The 21,439-nt window shown below is 43.1% G+C and overlaps 1 protein-coding gene across 1 annotated transcript in view; it reads right to left on the reverse strand.

Moving 5' to 3' along the window:
* The window catches only part of ALDH2 (aldehyde dehydrogenase 2 family member), a 49,290-nt gene extending 29,844 nt beyond the window's left edge, over positions 1-19,446 (reverse strand). Inside the window, exons 1-2 of the mRNA XM_075834790.1 lie at positions 19,201-19,446; positions 3,628-3,732 (exon numbers count right to left, since the gene is read on the reverse strand). Coding sequence (XP_075690905.1) covers positions 3,628-3,732; positions 19,201-19,329 — 234 coding nt within the window. The 5' untranslated portion in view covers positions 19,330-19,446. The remainder of the gene's footprint in view (positions 1-3,627; positions 3,733-19,200) is intronic.
* Positions 19,447-21,439: the final 1,993 nt, after the last annotated feature.

Below are 21,439 nucleotides of genomic sequence, written 5' to 3' on the forward strand. Positions count from 1 at the left end.
CAGCGTCGGCAACGCTGTGGATGGGGATTCCAATCCAGGAGTTGCCCCTGATGCCACGGTCCATATATGGACAGAGACGTCAAGCGCTCCATCTAGGAGCGGAATCTCCGGCCACATGTGGATTCCACTCCTTCAGGGAGCTACAGTGGCGCTAATAGATAGAGCAGGGAGATACCTCACTACCATGCTATAGCGTTCAACCGAAAGACGCAGATATTATCGAATGTGACGTCGCTACTGCTGTAGCAGCAGCGACTAGCGCCGCTGCCGGGCATTGGGGGGGGGGCCGTCCCGGCATGGGCACCCTCATGCCCGTTGTCGCTAGCAGCTGCTATGGCTGCTTCAGCAGTAGCGACACCACTGAGAGAAGTGCCCAGGTGGAAAGGCAGCTGCTGAGTCCCCGGGCGTTTCTGAAACAAGCAGGGGAAGGGAGCCAGCGCAATGCCCCCTTCTACCTTCTGGAGTGATGCGCCCTGTGCAATGGCACAGGTCGCAAACCCCTAAGGCCGGCACTGGGCAATTGGTAGACACAGATGGACATGCTCCCCTCCTGTGACAAAAAACAACTAACTACAAACTGCGGGCAGCCGTGGCAGCTATTCGTGTTTGGATTGCTAAGGCTCGGGAGCGCGCACGTCGACGTAGCGCCTCCCCCTCAGCAACTATTTTTCATAGAATCTGTAGTCAGCATCTGATGTTGTTGGCTACGGATTCCAAGTGACAACGAGCAGGGACTGCAGAAGAAACAGCAACGGTGGAGAAGGAAAATAGGGAAGAAGGCTGCAGTATAGCAGGCGAACACTTTCAGTAAGGCTAAATATTGAAAAGTTGTATTTTTTTATTTTTAGGCTACTTTCAGACGAGCGTAGCCAACGGACCTTTCACGCTCTCCGTTAAAACAATGGTAGTGTGAACGGCCCCATTGAAGAACATGAGTCCGTGTGATGGCCATTGTTTTAACGGCCTTCACACGCACTACATATACACTCGTATGAATTAGCCCTTACAGGTACACTAAGATTTTGAGGTTTAGCCACCAGCAAAGAACTTTTCTTGACTGGTGAGGCAGATCATCTTGTCCATCTAGAAGAGTTATTTTATTTTTTTTCCCAAAGAGATAGGATATTAGCTACTGCTTGGTTGCAGTTTTGGGACCCATTATGAATCCCACAACAGACATGGCATCCCTTTTGGATACCTGAGTTTTCCTTTGAAATTAGGAGGAGATTTTCTTGATCTGTAGTCTTTTTCTCTTGGGGACAACACGAATACCAGAAACAATCCCCCCCCCCCCCCCCACCCAGAAGGTTTTTCGGTTTGACAGATTAGAATCTGATTTTTCTTGAATTATGATCCAACTTACATCTTGAATGGCTTGACGGATCTTCTCTAGGTGGATACAGAGATGACTTTAGAAGTCACAAACAGATTGGCCAGATAAAGGATAACATTTATCACTGGTCTTCTATGGAAGGCCAATAATTCCATCATCAATTTGAAGAAGACTCTGGGTGCGGATGAAATCCCTAAGCGGAGTGATGGAAACTGAAAATGAAGAGTCTTTTGATCTTGAATGATCGTAAACTACTGGAAATTTTGTTATGGAGGATGCCATAATACGAGTCCTATAAATAGTTTGTAATTCCTTCCTACTGAGAGAATAGTTCTTTATGGATTCCATCTTGAAGAAAGAAGGTCACAAACTAGTACAGTGGTTTCAGTTCTTCACTGGGAATGTAGCTCACCATCGACCGTGAAGGAGCGCCTTTAGGAAGGAGTGATTCCTTATATTAAAGTACCTTTTGGACGGTTTCTTACAGCATACCATGCTGACCCTTTAGCTACCGGTGTCCACTGCGAAGGCCAGCAGACTGATGATCTAGCTGCCACAGAAAAGGATTTAGAATTCCTCCTCCAATTGTCAGGGTGTAACACCCGAATATTGGCGTACACAGACTTGCTGGGAACAGAGTATCCACAGGAACGGTGTTCTATCAAGGTACATATGGATGGAGGTAGCTGGGAGTTCAGAAAGGACTGGAGCTTGCCTTTGCAACTACTCACCATTAAAGTGTAGCTAAATGTTCGACAAACTTCTGACATGTCATAGTGACATGTCAGAAGTTTGGATTGGTGGGGTCCGAGCACGGAGATCCCCACCAATCGTTAGAACGAAGGAGCTAAATTGCTCGTATGAGCGCTCAGCTGCTTAGTTTCTGTTCAGCGTTTTCCGGAAAGCTGATGGATCGGCGTACGGGCTCATAGACATTCTATTGAGTCCGTACACCGATACATTTAATTCCGGAAATAGCTGAGCACACACTAAGCAGCTGAGCGCTCATACGAGCACTTCAGCTGCTTCGTTCTAGAGATTGGCGGGGGTCTCAGTGCTCGGACCCCCACCAATACAAACTTCTGACATGTCACTATGACGTGTCAGAAGTTTGTCAAACGTTTAGCTACACTTTAACTTCCAAGAGGTGCAGGAGTACAGAACAAGTTTTGGTGTCAAATGTTGGGCTCACAGGCAGCATGAGGAGAACAGACAAATCGACCTTCACTGCTCAGCGAGCTTTTCAGGAGAACCGCGGGTTTTAGTAGAACCTCTCTGCTACGCCACAGGTGGGACAGGAAAACACTAACGGAAGTGGATGGGACGGAGCTTTTTAACCTTTATTTTCCGGTCTCTAATAGGGTGTCGGGTCAAGCTCCTCTGGTGCGGTTAGAGAGGAGGGTAGAAGAAATAAATGCAATAAAATTGTCATGTGTTCATAATATAAAACTAAGCACATGATAAAGCATAGTTTTCTATCCTGGATTGCCCTCAAACTATTGCAGAATGTTGTAACAGTCCTGTAGATTTCACAACCTGTAATTGCTGCCATTGCTCAAAAGCTTTGCTTAAAACTGGTTTGACATCAACTATTTGCATGGATTGTAAAATAGGCTTTATCTAGCCATGTTCTCATGAGGCTTCCAACTTGAATTCAGTTTTCATCTTTTACTGCAGCAACAAATTATACAAGTTTAGACTAGATCTTTGCATAATGAATACTTTGTATGACAATCTAATTGATCTTTAAAAATAAATTTGATTACTGCAGGGTAAATGTTGGGCTGCTATCCCAATAACTACCGGAGTCATGTAAACGAGCGCCGATCAACGAGACCGTTCATTTAAATCGGCGGTCCTTTCACAAGGAGCTAGAATGAGGACGAGTACTCTTGACAAATGCCCGGGAGCTACATGTAACTTGGAGCGCTGGTTGGAGGAATACGGATATTGCAGAGCTGGACGGACTTTAGTATCCTTTCACACCAGAGCTCTCGCCATTGGCTTTGGCAGTGAAGAATTAGTTAATATTGCTTGTATCATTATATACAAACAACATTAACGCATTTAGTCACATGCAGAAGAGAGCTGGCATTCCTGATGATGTGCCAGTGTTACTGGCAGTAAACGGGATATTAGACTATCACATAACAAGTAAAATATTTTACTGAAAATACTTTGTATGAAGAACATATCTGTCTGCTACTTCTGCAATGTTGTCAAGCAGCTTTTCCTCTGGTAAAGGCAATAATGAATAATGATCTACCACGTAACAATGTGCACATACTACTTACTTTATCTGCCTCCGCAATGTGACAGATGACCTCTCCAGTGGAAGGGTTGATTGTGGGGAAAGTCTTCTTGCTGGCTGAGTCTTGAAATTCATTGTTTATGAATAGCTGAAAAGATAAAATCTTTTTAATATTTTGCAAGTATCTCAAATCAGTTATTTCATTTCAGACTGCAAATGTGTTAAGGTTAAAAAGTAAAACCCCTCCAACCCTTTACTCTTACAGGTAACATTTAAGTATGATCCAAAACAAAACAACATATTACAATTAAAGACTAGTTTTTGAAATTTAAAACAAAAAAATTCAAAACCTAGAATTCATCTCGGAGTAGTTCGTTAAAATGGGCATTTATCCGTGGAGATAGCCCTCAAATTCCATCCATAAAATAGTTTTTCCGTGACTTCAAACATTGATGGCCTACATCATTGTTTGATCAGAGGGACCAAATGTCTGACACTGCTGATCAGCTCAATAAATGGGACAACAGTGGTCGGACCCTCCCAATCAAACATCGATGGGCCGGTGTAAAAAAAGTCTCAGAGAACCCCTTTAATATACTCCTTGATATTAGACATTCTCAAAACTGAAAATATATGAAGAATGTGTATATTTTGGTGGGATTTACCAACGATCTAATGTTTAGAGGGGCAGCAATACTGTTCCCCAGATGTATTTTTTTTACCATGCTCGGTCTCTCATTCCATTAAAGTACTACTCTACTTGTCAATTGAAATTGTTAATCAGGTTTATCATGTGTATGGCCGGCTTGTGAAGGGGTGTAACTATATAGGGTCAAGAGATTGTGGTTGTAGCCGGGCTCAAGAGCTTAAGGGGGCTCAGTATGTGGAAAATTAGATGGTACAATAAATGACAAGTGATAGTTGAGGGGAGGTATAACCTTGGCCTACATCAAGATGCTCAAATGTGGCCATCATCCATTTTAATATTTCCCGTTTGGGAGCAAAGTTGCCAGAAGTGAGCCAAGTTTTACAGTAGTAAGTTTCATAGGCCAAAGTTTAAGCCCAGCAATAAGTCCCATTGGCCAAATTATTGACTGCATGGCTACTTCGCTTCTTGGTTTGGCCCGGCCCGGTACCTTACCCTTTTTCTTTTGATGTTTCAATCAAGTGGCTGATACTGCTGTGCAATTCCATTTTTATCTCAGGGAACAAAAAAAAAAAAAAAAAACACATGCTGAACCCTGGCACCAGGGAGACTGCAAACCATTTTGTTGAGGTGGTCTTGGTGACAAATTATTCTATCCATCTTCAATCTGGCCTGAGGAAGATGCTGATGCGGCATTGAAACGCGTAGCCTGGATTGTTCAATAAACTTCACCATTTGTACTTTCATTGAGAAGCAGCGCCGCACTTATTCCCGTTTTTCCTACGTTATATATTGTCTTCATTACGGTGGCCAATGGGCCTGACCGGTTGGGATGTCGGCAGCAGCACTCACTCCTACAAACAATTTTAACGCGATTGTTCTACGGTCCTGTGGTGGGCATTCAATTGTACAGTATTTTACTGACTGCTACTTCTGGGCTTACTTACACTATGTGGCGCCGTGCTTTTTCCTTTTATTTCTTTTCCTGATTATAGAATCCCCTACAACTACCAATTGTCTTGCCGTACCTGAGCTGTTCGCCCAGCTGTTAGGGGTTAGGGAGGAGATCAGTATCCACTAGGGCTGCCATTTCTGAGACCGACACCCTCGTATCATCACCCAACTTGGCAATTTTGCTTGGAATATCAGAAAAATATTCTACTGTCCCCAACTACATTAACCCAGCTACATGCCTGATACCATTAAAAGAGATCAATCATAAATAGAAGCTTGAACATCTTAGCAGACAGTCATAATATGGTTACATACAAGACCTGTATATTTAGGGCCAGTAATGGGATAAGTTTTCCTGACTGGTTCATATGTCAAAATAAAAAAACCTTTGGGCGGCTTTTTACTGCTGTCTGAATACAGCCTTTTAGGCCGGGTTCCCACGTTGTGGTGTGGTTTTTACGGATGAAATTTCCACTGCGTAAAAAAAAAAAAAGCCCCCATACTTACCCCCTCCTTTGACGTCCGCTCTGGCCTCCTACGATGACATTGCAGGCCATGTGCCGCTGCAGCATGTGATTGGCTGCAGCGGTGACATAGCCTGAAACGCCATCCCAGGAGGTCGGACTGCAGGAAGGAGGGCGTTCTGGGTAAGTAAAAAAAAAAAAATAAAAAAATAAAACATTCTCAGGAGTTGCAATTTCCAATAGATTACGCCGCAAAAAAAGTGTTTACTCTACGTGGGAACCCGGCCTTTGGGTCCCTTTAGACCAGTCAATACGACCCGTAAAAACGAACACGATCAACGAGACACCTTGTTGATCGGCACTGGTTTGCTCTTTTCACAAGGAGCTATGATCAGTAATGTATGGGGACGTACAATCGTTACTACGATCACTAGTACCCATGTATTTCCATCATGTTGGCAGCACATCTCCCTCTTTACACAGGGAGATGTGCCATGGACGATAATATTTAATGCTACATAAACTATACAATCAGGGCTGATCATTGCCTCGTATACACAGGGTGATGATCGGGAACAAGCGTTCATATGAAATCTTGTTTGCCCAATCACTGGCACGTGTAAAAGGGCCTTAAGTCCTAATGATTTCAACGTGCCTGATCTTTTGTTGTGTTGAGAGATAAGCTGCTGCCAGATATTGCTTTTCTGCTTTCCCCTATTCAAGTACACATGTATGCACGACTGAGCACAGCGTGCGTGTTAACGGGAAGATAGCAGTTGGCCAAATAAGTGTTGTAAAGGAGAATACGTCTAAGGCGGCATATAAAAAAACATGTCAAAAATTTTACCTCGTGGCTTTTCATGAAATCGGAGAGAAAAAAAACCCTGTAAAACAGTCACCCTAAGGCTGGGTTCACACGACCTATTTTCAGGCGTAAACGAGGCGTATTATGCCTCGTTTTACGTCTGAAAATAGGGCTACAATAAGTCGGCAAACATCTGCCCATTCATTTGAATGGGTTTGCCGACGTACTGTGCAGACGACCTGTCATTTACGCGTCGTCGTTTGACAGCTGTCAAACGACGACGCGTAAAAATACAGCCTCGGCAAAAGAAGTGCAGGACACTTATATACATTACATGCAGGGCACTTCTTTCAGACGTAATTTGAGCCGTTCTTCATTAAACTCAATGAAGAGCAGCTCAAAATTTACGGCTGTCAGAGAAGCCTCGCAAAATGCGAGGAGCATTTACGTCTGAAACGAGGCAGCTGTTTTCTCCTGAAAACAGTCTGTCTTTTCAGACGTAAATTACAGCTACCGTGTGCACATACCCTAAGGCCTAATTCACACGAACGTGTCAGTTTTGCGCGCGTAAAAAACGCAGCGTTTTGCGCGCGTTGCAGTTCTGGTGTCATCAGTGTTTGGTGCGTGTCTGCGTAATTTTCGTGCGTATGCCATCCTTATGTCACGCGGTTTTGAAGTTTACAAAATGAAGTTAAGGAGGTGGTTTTCTTTTTCCCCCTCATTTCTTGAGCAACTGTTGCGCGAATCACGCACAGCACACGGATGTGCGTCCAGGTGCTGTCCGTGATTTTCACGCACCCATTGACTTCAATGCGTGCGTGATGCACAAAAAAAAAACTCAAGTATAGGACATGCAGTGAGTGTCACGCAGCGGACACACGCTGCGTGAAAGACACGGAATGTCTGAATGGCCCCATTGACTTGCATAGGTCCGTGTGACGTGCGTGATTTTCACACGCGTATCACAGACATGAAATACGCTCGTGTAAATTAAGCCTAAGACTGATCCGGTCGACCAATTTAATAAAGTTTAGTAGCCTTGGCTTTACTCCACTTATGCCCCTGAAGTAAGGTATTCATTTAGCATGGTAGATTCATGTGTTTGTAGTGTCCATGTCATAGGGAATTCCGCCACCATGAAAAGTATTTGTTTTTTTTCGATTTGCCTCCAGAAGATGTATGCCTAATTCTTTTCTACATTTTTCACGTTTTTTTTTTGTTTGTTTTTTAAGTGCACTGCATCACTTGCTTTGCATCTTTGTGATTACAACAAATATTATATGTTTGACACTAACCTGCCTGTATTAGGGCTCATCCACATGCTGCGTAATGTACGGTTTTTTTTCTGGACTGAATTTATCCGTAAAAAACGCAGCAGAATAGTGGATGAAATGTAACAAATGTCATCCACATGCTGCGTAAAATTTCAAGCAGAATTTGACCTGCGGTGCATATTTTTCCTGCTGTGGAAAATAGCCAGAATTGCTGCGTTTTTTCAGAGAGGTCTCCATCTCATAAGGCCTTATTCACACAAGCGTATTTCACGTCCGTGTTACGCACGTTAAAACAACGGACGTCACACGGACCTATGCAAATCAATGGGGCCATTCGGACATTGTGTTTTTCACGCAGCGTGTCCGCCGCGTGAAACTCACTGCATGTCCTATACTTGTGTTTTTTGCGCATCACACACACCAATTGAAGTAAACGGGTGCGTGAAAGTCACAGACAGCACACAGACATCATCCGTGTGCGGTCTGATTCACGCAACAATTGCTAGAAAAATGATGAGAAAAAGAAAAACACCTTCAGTTTCTTTTGCGGATGTAAAAACCGCGTGACATACGGATGACATATGCACACCGTACATGGATGTCACACAGAACTGCAACATGCGCAAAATGTTGCATTTTTTATGCGCGCAAAACGGACATGCTAGTGTGAATAATGCCTCATATTGTGAGAAACGCAGTAAATTACGCACCATTTTCTGCCATAAAAAAACACAGGTAATGGTGCGTTTTTGCCGCAGCGGAATGTCTGTTTTTCAACAGAATTGCTGCAGAAATTTTCTGCAGCAATTCCGTTGTGTGCGGACAAGCCCTCAAAGGAAATCTGCCACTAGGTTTGGTGCCACTAAACCAGCATGCCATTTTGCAGCTGGGGTTAAAGGCTTGTACGCACGTAACAGATTTGCTGCAGAAAATCTCCGCTGAATTTACCAATTAACTATTAGACAAACATTTTAGACTGCAGAATTTGGTGTGGATTTTAATTTATTTAGTGCCGAAAAAGTGCGTTTTCTTCCTAGGGCTGTGTAATGGTGATATTTCTCCTTTCGGTGATGTTCTTTCCTACTCAAGTAAGAAATTTTGCAGCGTTTCTGCAGCAAATTACACAGTACATTGTAGTTTGCTGCAGAATTGTTGCTCCTCATTGAGATCTATGGGGAAAAATAAAATTAAAAACGCAGGAAATCAGTCCACTTTCCACAGCAATTATTGACATGCTGCGGAAAAAAAAAAAAAACTTACCCACTGCAGGATATAGCGTGTTGGTGACATTTGGTGACTTTGCTACTACTGTATTACGCTGCGTATGTTTGGTCCACGATTCCAGACGGAAAATACGAAATTCATTACGTGTGGACAAGCTCTAAGGGTATGTTCCCACTGCTTATTTTCAGCCATTTTTCGGGCCATGAACGCCACGAAAAGTGGCTGAAAAAACATAAGCTGAACGCCTCCAAACATCTGCTCATTGGTTTCAATGGGAAAAACGGCATTTCAATCCGACGGGGCGGTCACATGTCATTAGAAAAACAGCTCCAAAAAACGGCCGCAAAAAACGTTTGATGCTTAACAAACGGCTGAAAATTCAGAGGCAGTTGTCCCTTGAGAAAAAAAATAGATCCGAAGTGTATATAAAATAACTTTTACGAAGTTTTTTTTTTTAAACATTTGTAATAAAGTGACATGTACATGAGGATTTCATGTGCCAATACTGCATGCAATTTTTCATATGTTCTTTATGATATGCATTTTCATCATGTTTTTTGAAACCGTAAAAAGTCCACCTTTATAAGGTTTCTTTAACCCCTTAAAGGGAATGTGTTGCCAGCAAAACATGTTTGTTTTTTTTTAGTTAAACAGTTAGTGTTCTAATTATTTATTTTTTTTTCACGAGTCAGGAAATATTATAAATTTAATCCAATTTATAATATTTCCCAGCACTGGTCACTAGATTGAGCCATTCCCAAAATTGCAGCATTGCATGTGGTAAAGCAACCACATTGCTTTATGCTGCAAAATTGGGTAAAAATCCCTCGCTCTAGTGAGCTCTCAGAATCCCCCCCTCCTTTATCCTGGCTAGTGCCGGGAGAAACGAGGGGTTTGAACGGTCTAACCTCCTACACTGTGTGTCGCCATTTTTTGAGCTAACACACAGTGTAGTAGGTTTACATACACTAGTAAAACACACTGAAACACGAACATACATAGAAATCACTTACCTGCTCCAGTCGCCGCCGCTCCCTCCGGTCCATCCGCTCCGTCTGCTGCCGCTGCTCCATGTGCACAAGTCCGGAAGCCGCGACCGGAAGTAGTAATCTTACTGTCCGGCCACGACTTCCGGTCCACAGGAAAATGGCGCCGGATGGCGCGCATTTCAAGTTGAACTGTGTGGGAGCGGCGCATGCTCCGTTCCCACAAAGCGGCGTACACGATAGTGGATGGAACGGGCCCCGTTCGCAGTCCCTATGGGACTGGAGCTGCCGTATTCCATGTCTGTATGTGTCGTTAATCGACACATACAGAAATGGAAAAAAAAATGGCAGCCCCCATAGGGAAGAAAAAGTGTAAAAATAAAAAAAAAGTAACACACAAACGTTTTTAATAAAGCACTAAGATATTTAAAAAAAATTTTGGGTGACACTGTTCCTTTAAGGACACAGCCTGTTTTTGCCTTCAGGACACAGCCGATTTTTGCAAATCTGACATGTGTCACTTTATGTGGTAATAACTCCGGAATGCTTTTGCCTATCCAAGCGATTCTGAGATTGTTTTCTCGTGACATGTTCTACTCTATGATACTGAAAAAATGTTGTTGTTAAATTCAATATTTTTGTAAAAAACACAAAAAAATTTAGAGAAAATTTGCAAAAATCTGCATTTTTCTAAATAGTAATGTATCGGCTTGTAAAACAGATGGTAATACCACACAAAATAGTTACTAGTTATATTTGCATCATTTTTTGAACGTGCTTTTATTTTTCTAGGACGTTACAAGGCTTAGAACTTTAGCTGCAATTTCTCGCATTTTCAAGAAAATTTCAAAAGGCTATTTTTTCAGGGACCAGTTCAGTTCTGAAGTGGCTTTGAGGGCATTATATATTAGAAACCCCCTATTAAACACCCCATTTTAAAAACTGCACCCCTCAAAGTATTCAAAACCACATTCAGATTTATTTTTTAACCCTTTAGGCATTTCACAGGAAATAAAGCAAAGTAGAGGTGAAAATTAAAAATTTCAATTTTTTTTTTACTAAATTCATTTGTAATACAGTTTTTTCTGTAACACAGAAGGTTTTACCCAAGAAATGCAACTCAATATTTATTGGCCAGATTCTGCAATTTTTAGAAATATCCCACATGTGGCCCTAGTGTCCCAATGGACTGAAATACCAGCCTCAGAAGCAAAGGAGCACCTAGTGGATTTTGGGGCCTCTATTTTATTAGAATATACCACCATGTCAGGTTTGAAGAGGTCTTGTGGTGCCAAAACAGTGGAAACCCCCCAAAAGTGACCCCATTTTGGAAACTACACCCCTCAATGAATTTTTCAAGAGGTATAGTTAGCATTTTTAGCCCACAGGTTTTTTGCTAAATTTATTGGAACTGGTCTGTGAAAATGAAAATATACTTTTTTTCTGAAAAAACAAACATACGATGTTTTAGTTTTTACAAGGAATACAGGAGAAAAAGCACCCCAACATTTGTAAAGCAATGTCTCCCGATTACGGCAATACCCCATATGTGGTAATAAACTGCTGTTTGGACCCACGGCAGGGCTCAGAAGGGAACGAGGGCCATTTGGATTTTGGAGCGCAGATTTTGCTGGAATGGTTTTCGGTGCCATGTCGTGTTTGCAAAGCCCTGGAGGGACCATAACAGTGGAAACTCCCCAAAAGTGACCCCATTTTGTAAACTACACCCCACAAGGAATTTTTCTAGGGGTATAGTTAGCATTTTGACCCTACACGGTTTTTGCTGAACTTATGGGAATTATGCCGTGAAATTGAAAATCTAAATTTTTTTATAATAAAATGTAGTTTTAGCTCAGATTTTTTCATTTTTACAACAGATAAAAGAAAAACACCCCAATATTTGTAAAGCAAACTCTTCTGAGCACAGCAACACCCCATATGTGGTAATAAACTGCTGTTTGGACACATGGCGGAAGTTAGAAAGGACAGAGCGCCATTTGACTTTTGGAGCTCGAGTTTTGCTGGAATGGTTTGCGGCCCCATGTCACATTTGCAAAGCCACTGAAGGGTCAAAATAGTGCAAACCCGGCAAAAGTGACCCCATTTGGGAAACTATACCCCTCATGGAATTTATCTAGCGGTATAGTGAGCATTTTGACCCCACAGTTTTCTTGCTGAATTATTGGAATTATGCAGTGAAAATGAAAATCTACATTCTTTCCACAAAAATGTTGAATTGTTTTCATTTTCACAAGGAATAAAGGAGAAAAAGCGCCCCAACAATTGTAAACCAATTTCTCCCGAGTACGGCAATACCCCATATGTGGTCATAAACTGCTGCTTGTATACATCGCAGGGCTCAGAATGGCAGGAGTGCTACTTGGCATGTAGATTTTGGTTGTTTTTTGGGCGCCATGTCGCATTTGCAGAGCCCCTGAGGTACCCGTACAGTAGAAGCCCCTGAGATGTGACTCCATTTTGGAAACTATACCCCTCAGGGTAATCATCTAGGGGTGTACTGAGCATTTTGATCCCACAGGTGTTTCATAGATTGTATTAGAATGAGGCAGTGAAAATGAAAAATAATTTTTTTTCCCCAAAAATATGTAGTTTGCACCCAATTTTATTTTCCACAAGGGGTAATATTAGAAAAAAACCACACAGTTTGTTACCCAATTTCTCCCGAGTACGGCAATACCCCATGTGTGGCCCTAAACTGCTGTTTGGGCACATGGCAGAGCTCAAAATGGAAGGAGTGCCATGTGGCTTTTAGAGCACCGATTTTGCTGGACTGGTGTACGGGCGCCATGTCGCATTTGCAGAGCGTACTTAAGTACCAGAGTAGAGTGTAAAACCCTGAGAAGTGACCCCATTTTGTAAACTACACCCCTCAAGGCATTTATCATTTGCCTGGATATATGACAGGGCTTAGGCGTGAAAGGCGCATGTGAGACCTATTTTGGTGATTTTCGCAGCATTAGCCCACAACGGAAGGGCTCTGAGGTCAAATAGTAAAACAAACCCCCAAGTAGTGACCCCCATTTTGGAAACTGCACCCCTGAAGGTATTTTATTAGTGTAGTGAGCATTTTGACCACACAGGGTTTTTTTTCTATAATAAATGAATGCTCAGTGGATGGTGCAAAGTGAAAATTGCAAATTTCCACAGGTATATGCCATTTTAGTGCACAATATTTTGTGCCCAGTTCATGCCACTGAAGACGAATACCTCAAACTGTTAAGCGGGTTCTCCCGGGTATGGCGATGCCATATATGTGTACGAAAACTGCCCATTGGGCACGCTGTGGGGCTCAGTAGGGGGAGGCGCCATTTGGCTTTTGGAGCGTGGATTTTGCTTAGTGGCAGTTTTGTTTGGGGTTTCGCTGGTATTTCAGTTATGATGTGGGGGCGTATGTAATCTGTGCGGAGTACATCAGGGGCATAATAAGAGGGTGTAATAATGGGGTAAATAAATAATAATCCGCAGATATGTGGCCGGTGCCGCACTGATAAATGGTGCCAGATCTTATCCACTTTTGGACACTCTGCACATTTTGCATCGCCATATTCAGAGAGCCAGAACATCTTTATTTTTTCTCCACCGGAGCTGTGTGAGGGCTTATTTGTTGCGGGACAATCTGTAGATTTCATTGGTACCATTTTGGGGTACATGCGATTTTTTTGATCACTTTGTATTTCATTTTTTTGCCAAGAAAGGTGACCAAAAACCTGCAATTCTGATGTTTTTTATAAAAAAAATTTACGCCGTTCGCCATGCGCTATTAATGACAATTTTACATTATTCTGCGGGTCGGTACGATTACGGCGATACCATATGTATATCGTTTCTCTTATGCTTTGCAGCGTCTGCACGATAAAATCACTTGTTTCAAAATTTATTTTCTGTGTCACCAGATTCTGAGAGCCATAACTTTTTTATTTTTCCGTCAAAAAAGCTGCGGGAGGGCTTGTTTTTTGCGGGACGGGCTTCAGTTTTTAATGGTATCATTTTGGGGTACATGCAACTTTTAGATCCCTTTTTTTATTCTGTTTTGCGAGGGGTAATGACTAACAAACAGCAATTCTGGAATAGTTTTTTATTAAAAATGTTTACGGTGTTCACCGTACGGATAAAATAGCATGATATTTTTATAGTTTGGGTCGTTACGGACGCGGTGATACCACATGTGTACTTTTTTTTATGTTTTTCTGTTTTTCCTATAATAAAAAACTTATTATAGGAAAAAAAGGCTGTTAGTGTTTTTTGCAACTAATTTTTTTCATGAAACTTATATTTTTTTTTCACTTTTTTACAACATTTTTATTAACTTGTTTTACCTTTTTTTTGTGTCCCACTAGGGAACTTGAAGGCATGAAGCCCTGATCGCTATTCTAATACACTGCACTACCTACATAGTGCAGTGTATTAGAGCTGTCAGCTATTCACTGACAGCAAGCCTATTAGGCTCGCCTCCCGGCGGGGCCTAATAGGCTTCCGTACTAGGAAGCGATTGTTAGGCTATGGTTGCCATAGCAACCATCGGAACACCCGCGTGTGCCGATGGTTGTCATTAGCAACCATAGCGTGCGGTCTAATCACTTAGATGCAGCGATAGCTGCATCTAAGGGGTTAATCGGCCGGAGCGGAGCCTAGCTCCGGTCCTGGCCTTTAGAGCACGATGTCAGCGGTGACAAACAGCTGACACCCGCGCCCGTGGCAACCATCATGGTTGCCGACAGGCTACAAGACACTTCGATGCATCGAAGGGGTTAATCGGCCGGATCGGCGCCTAGCTCCGGTCCTGGCCGTTACAGAGGGGTGCCGGACATCTGATTACCGGGTGCCGGACATCTGATTCAAGCTGAGCCAGCGCCAATCACATACCTTACGTCATGGAGCAGTGATTGGTCAGTCTGCTTTGACTGACCAATGACAGCGATCGCCGGCAGGAGACCGCTGTGAATGGTCCCCTGTCGTCTTACTGTGCCGGTCAACTGTCAAGCAGTTGAAGGCACAGTTCTGTCACCTTGTCATTTGACAGGGTGACAGTTTTTAGCCAGGACGCACCGGTACGTCCCTGTGCCTTAAAGCACTTCAATGCAGGACGTACCGGTGCGTCCTGGTGCGTTAAGGGGTTAATCTGTATTATTTTGTTGTTACTCTTTTCTAGAGGTTCCCCCACATTTGTTTATTTTCTTTAGTTTGCATGAAATACATATAGGGGTAATATGAAGGTTTTTAGGGCTGTTGCCCTCCTACCCCTTTCTTGATGTCAGTAGTCCTCCAACAATTATATCCAATGCCAAGATAGTGGTGAACCTCTTTTAAATAGATGATAAATGAATATTCTCCCAACGCGTTTCCTCCTGACCAAGTGACTCCTCAGGGGAGATAGGTCAACGGAGCAGCTTCGTCCAGGTTCATTGGAGGCTGCTTGAAGATTTGTGTAGCTGTCTATTTTTCAAGAAAAATGCTTTCCAATAAAAGCGTACGTGCAGTGGCAAGAAATCAACCTTCCCATCTGGGAAATCAGAAACAACGCCTGTTCCTAGCGTCTGACATCACTGTGCTGAGAGATTCCCTATCCTATTTATATCCGGTCTATCCCTAAAGCCTCCCTCTCCACACACACCTCCCTGTGACGTTTGGGGGGCGTGTGCTTAGTGCGGGGCGATGACCCGCCGCCCGACCGCAGCCACACTGATCATAGACAAGCTGTCCACATATCAGTAGAGACCGCGATCGCGCCACGAGATGCTGCCCCAAACCCCACCATAATCGAGCATCTCGCTCTCAAATGGAGATACACTGGGTCTGCAGACAGCTATTGTAGTGGTTTGCTGTCTGGAGACGCGTTGTTAGGGTAACGGAGTGGACTCCGCCCCTGGTTGAGTGACGTGGCAGCCAAATATTGGCTGTGACGTTACTCCAACCTGCCTCTCATTGGCCAAGTCCACAGCGTCTGTGGGGGTATTTTTTTTTTTTAAAAGACGAAGTATGTGTATGGTTCGTGAAAGTCGGGGTAATATTACCTAGACCGACGTCCATGCATCCCCCACATGAAGATAGTGTCCCAAAACCACAGAATGGACTATTTTATTTTTATAGGAATCTATTATGTATGATCATGTGATTATATATTAAAGATATTAGATGGCAAGAAGGCAGATTATAAAACTCTCTAGAGCAAGTGTAGATTGCGAAGGTAGAGAATATCATTTTTTTATCTAAAGGGACTCATAACAACACTTATAGGAATTTGTTTCATTATTGAAAAGTATACACAAAGTTAGTTTAGATAAATAATCCAAAATCAAGCGGTTCATTGAGCCCATTTGGTACAGTTGATCCCAATTTAAAAATCCATTTTGACTCTCTCTGTAACAGTATTCCATCGATGTCCCCTGATGGTGGCAACCATTCTATTGCTGTGAATTTAAGACAACTTGGATCTCCTTTATTTACTAACTTAAAGAGGCTCTGTCACCAGATTATAAGTGCCCTATCTCCTACCTAATCTGATAGGCGCTGTAATGTAGATAACAGCAGTGGTTTTTATTTTGAAAAACGATCATTTTTGAGAAAGTTATGAGCTAGTTTAGCTTTAAGCTAATGAGTTTCTCAATGGACAACTGGGCGTGTTTTTACTTTTTACCAACTGGGTGTTGTACAGAGGAGTGTATGAGGCCGACCAATAAGTGACCAATCAGTGTCCTACACTTCTCATTGTTCCAGCCCAGCTTCTTTCACTGCACAATCACACTGTGCTGTGGATCATGCTGGGCTGGAACAATGAGAAGTGTAGGACACTGATTAGTCACTGATTGGTCAGCCTCATACACTCCTCTGTACAACACCCCGTTGGTAAAAAGTAAAAACACGGCCAGTTGGTCATTAAGAAAGTAATTAGCATAAATCTAAACTAGCTCATAACTTGCTCAAAAATGATCGTTTTTCAAAATAAAAACCACTGCTGTTATCTACATTACAGCGCCAATCACATTATGTAGGAGATAGGGCACTTATAATCTGGTGACAGAGCCGCTTTAAGATGAACATGACAGGATACTGGTTTGTCTTATGTAAAACGGTCACCTATATGCTCAGGGATTCTCTTTTTTAATTCCCTTGAGGTCTTCCCGACGTAATCTAAGGGGCATGGACAAGTGATTTTGTATATTACATTTTTTGCACTGCAGTTGGTGAAACTTTTTATAGGGTAACTGATTCCTGTGTGGGCGCTATGAAAAGCTTTAGTTATTTGTATGAATGTACATGCTTTACAGTGCCCACATCTAAAGCATCCCTTGAGAACAGCTCCGTATTTTACAGCCGTTTTTCGAGTGAACATACTCCAAGGGGATGTTCACACGGCAAACAAAAAAACAGCTGTAAAATACAGAGCCGTTTTCAAAGGAAAACCTCCTCGGATTTTCAGCCGTTTTTTTGTGGCCATTTTTGGAGCTGTTTTTCTATTGAGACAATGAAAAACAGCTCAAGAAGTAATATGCACCTTTTTACGGTGTTTTTTTTACACTCTTTTTCAAACGGCTGCGTAAAAAAACGCCCCGTCGGAAACAAAATGCAGTTTTTCCAAAATCAATCTGATTTTGAAATCAATGTGCAGATGTCTGGAGGCGGTCAGCCCCCCGTATTTTTAGCAGTTTTTCAGGGCGTTTACGGCTCGAAAATAAGCTGTGTGAAAATACCCTAAGTGTTGCAAACCTGCCCATGTCAAAAACGGACAATTCGGCGTTAGTAAAGCAAGTTAAAACTTACCAAAACAAGTACAGGAAGGGAGTTCGGCAGTGACAGCCACATAAAGCCAAGGACAGTGCTACTCCCTTCATTGCTTATGTGTCGTGTACAGTCCTCTGCTGCATAAGTGCAATACGCATGACCCCAATGCCATTCCCGGCTCATCTTGGTAAATTATAAGCGACTTTACCATTTTCGAAATGGCCATTTTTTACATGCGTGGGTTCGGAACACTAAGGGTATGTTCACAAGCTAAGGTCATGTTCACACGGCTTATTTTCGGCTGTTTTACGGGCCGTAAAATCGGAAGCAGAACGCCTCCAAACATCTGCCCAATGATTTCAATGGGAAAAACTGTTCTGTTCCGACAGGGCGTTTTTTTTTACGCAGCCGTTTTGAAAAACAGCCGCGTTACAAAAAGCCCGCAAAAAAGAAGTGCATGTCACTTCGAGCCGTTTAGAGCAGTTTTTCATGGACTCCAAAAACAGCTCCAAAAATGCCCATAGAGAAAAAAAACAAAAAACAAAACTCAATTGAATATCTTAGCTTTAGCATTGTGTGATACCGACGTATTAGAATTATTTTCTGGTGACCTATACATTCTATAGTGGCTGAAATACAGTTAAATCCGGTTTAGGATCAGCTGTATTTTGATATTAATTTATGTGGAATAGAGAATCACATTCTATTTTCATACCATAAATAGTATAGGACTCCTTGTTCTCTTTTGCGTATAGCCAATATGATCACCGTATTTAATAAAAACAAAGAAGTGAAGGACACATTTATATTTTTTGGGAGCCACACATAGGATTGGTGGCCAACCACGCAAGTGGCTCTCGCCACTAAAGTCTATGGTGGCGATGGAGACAGCCACGCCAACGACTTAGACTTCAAAACACAGGCACACACACGTGGCCACCCCAAAAATAGCGGCAATAACATAGCACCCCCAAATGGTAGTGCCACACATTGTGGGTAGTGGATACCCTGAGACACATGCCCCTTGCGCCCTACATATAACCTGTCCGTTATTACATGCTACAAAATATCGCCATGATTGGAAGGACTTTCCCATTTTCACAGCTGCAAACATTTTGTTTGGAAACACCTGATAAATATTTAATTGGTCGGAAAATAATAAATCTGGTATGATCGAAGGTAACAATAACTATGGTCAGTCACCATATCAAATAACGGTGTACATGGGCATGTATGATGTATATGGGTATATAGAAGCCAGGCCCCCAGGACATGGGGCAGACACAGATCAGTACATAGGTTCGGCACACACAGATCCTAATAGTAACACTAGAGGACGCAGATCAGGAAGTTTGGAAGAACTAGGGTGATAGTGGGCCGTGGTCTGCGCCCAGCCAGGAGTCTGCAGGTTATTACAATGCATAAAACAAAGTCACAAACAGAAGGCGATCTCTTCCCTGAACCTCGACCTCCAGTGCGGCCGCCATACAACACAATCATGGGAGGGGGAGGGGGGGCATTACCTGGGTGTAGTGAACATCTTGCTTCGGGTTAGGGGCAGGAATGGCTGCAGCAGAAAACCTGGCGATCTGGACCCCCAGAGGCACCTGGGATGCCCTGGAGCATACTCTCCCCAGCACAGTTCTCAGCATGGTGGAGACGATCGCTTGTACACAGCCTGTCCGGAGAAGTCACACTGCAGTCCGACCACTCAACTTCACAACACAGGGAGGAAACTTCTGCAAACTTCTAATGGCTTTCTAGCAGCGCAGACCACGCCCCCCTGTCATTGTGAGGAGAAGCTCAGGGTGCCGACCAATAACGACGGAGATCAGAGCAGAGAGCGACCAATAGAAGGGAGAAAGCAACACCCTGCCCTGCCCTGCCCTGCCCTCCTCTCCCCTCCCCTCCATAGAACGACTGTCTGCTGTCAGAGCTGTTGAAAGTGCGGTGAATATGCTCAAGGATTGTTATCTATTTATGAAAGGTTTCTCCTGACATAAGCTGAGACTATTCTCAGTACACGCAGACTCATCTCCTGATTTTCAGCCGTTTTTTTAATCATACTCGCGATTTTCGCGGCGTTTTTTCCAGCCGTTTTTGGAGCTGTTTTTCTATAGTGTCTATGAAATACGGCTCCAAAAACGTCCCAAGAAGTGACATGCACTTCTTTTTCGCGGGCGTCTTTACGGGCCATTTTTGGAAAACGAGGCATAAAAAAACGCTCTGTCGGAACAGAATGCCATATTTCCCATTGAAATCAATGGGCAGATGTTTGGAGGCGTTTTTCGAGGCGTAAACGCCCCGAAATACGCCTGAAAACACTCCGTGTGAACATACCCTAACAAGCCGACAGAATTCACAATGTCCGGGGCTGAGCTCTTTGGAAGCGAGACTCATTTCAGAGATGCTGTATCATGTTTGGAGACGTTCAGCCTCCGCATTTTTAGCCGTTTTTCAGGGCATTTATGGCCCAAAAAACTGCTGAAAATAGCCCGTGTGAACATACCCTTAAAGTGTACCTAAACTTTGGCAAACTTCTGACATGTCATAGTGACATGTCAGAAGTTTGGATTGGTGGGGTCCGAGCACGGAGACCACCACCAATCGCTAGAACGAAGCACTCCGGAAAGCCAATGTATCGCAGTACGGGCTCATAGACTTTCTATTGAGTCCGTACACAGATACATTTATTTCTGGAAAAAGCCGAACAGACACGAAGCGGCTGAGCGCTCACACGAGTGCTTCAGCTGCTTCGTTCTAGCGATTGGTGGGGGTCTCAGTGCTCGGACCCCCACCAATACAAACTTCTGACATGTCACTATGACATGTCAGAAGTTTGCCGAACGTTTAGGGTATGTGCACACGATGAGAGGCATTTACGTGTGAAAAGACAGACTGTTTTCAAGAGAAAACAGCTGCCTCGTTTCACACGTAAATGCTCCTCGTATTATGCGAGGCGTCTGTGACGCCTGTAATCTTGAGCTGCTCTTCATTGAGTTCAATGAAGAACGGCTCAAATTACGTTGCAAAGAAGTGCCCTGCATGTAATGTATATAAGTGTCCTGCACTTCTTTGCCGAGGCAGTCAATTTACGCGTTGTTGTTTGACAGCTGTCAAACGACGACGCGTAAATTACTGGTCGTCTGCACAATACGTCGGCAAACCCATTCAAATGAATGGGCAGATGTTTGCCGACGTATTGTAGCCCTATTTTCAGGCGTAAATCGAGGCATAATACGCCTCGTTTACGCCTGAAAATAGGTCGTGTGAACCCAGCCTAAGCTACACTTTAAATTGTTAGCATAGGCCATCAATGTGGGTCAGACCTCCGGGCCCCTGCCTATCAGTACAATAAAGGACAAAAGAAAAAAAGACAGCAGCAAAAGCCACAGGTGTGCTCATCCGATGTTTCTTCCTGGGATCTGTGGTTCCTCAATGGAGTGCAATCGGAAGGGGGGCTTGCAGGCAGGCACGGAATCCAATATAGTGAAAAAATTTAGAGAAAATCCTCAGCACATCCACATTTGAAAATGTAAAAAAAAGAGCTTTATTAGGGCATAAGTTTAAAAGTTTAGGAGGACACAGGTAAGGCGTGTTACCGCTAATGCTATGAGTAAGAACACTTTATTCGAAACGCGTTAGCGGTAACACGCCCTACCTGTGTCCTGGACTTTTAAACTTATGCCCTAATAAAGCTCTTTTTACATTTTCAAATGTGGATGTGCTGAGGATTTTCTCTACATTACTTCACAATAAAGG

The sequence above is a fragment of the Rhinoderma darwinii genome, chromosome 1, assembly GCF_050947455.1.
Source record: "Rhinoderma darwinii isolate aRhiDar2 chromosome 1, aRhiDar2.hap1, whole genome shotgun sequence".
Lineage (NCBI taxonomy): Eukaryota > Metazoa > Chordata > Amphibia > Anura > Rhinodermatidae > Rhinoderma > Rhinoderma darwinii.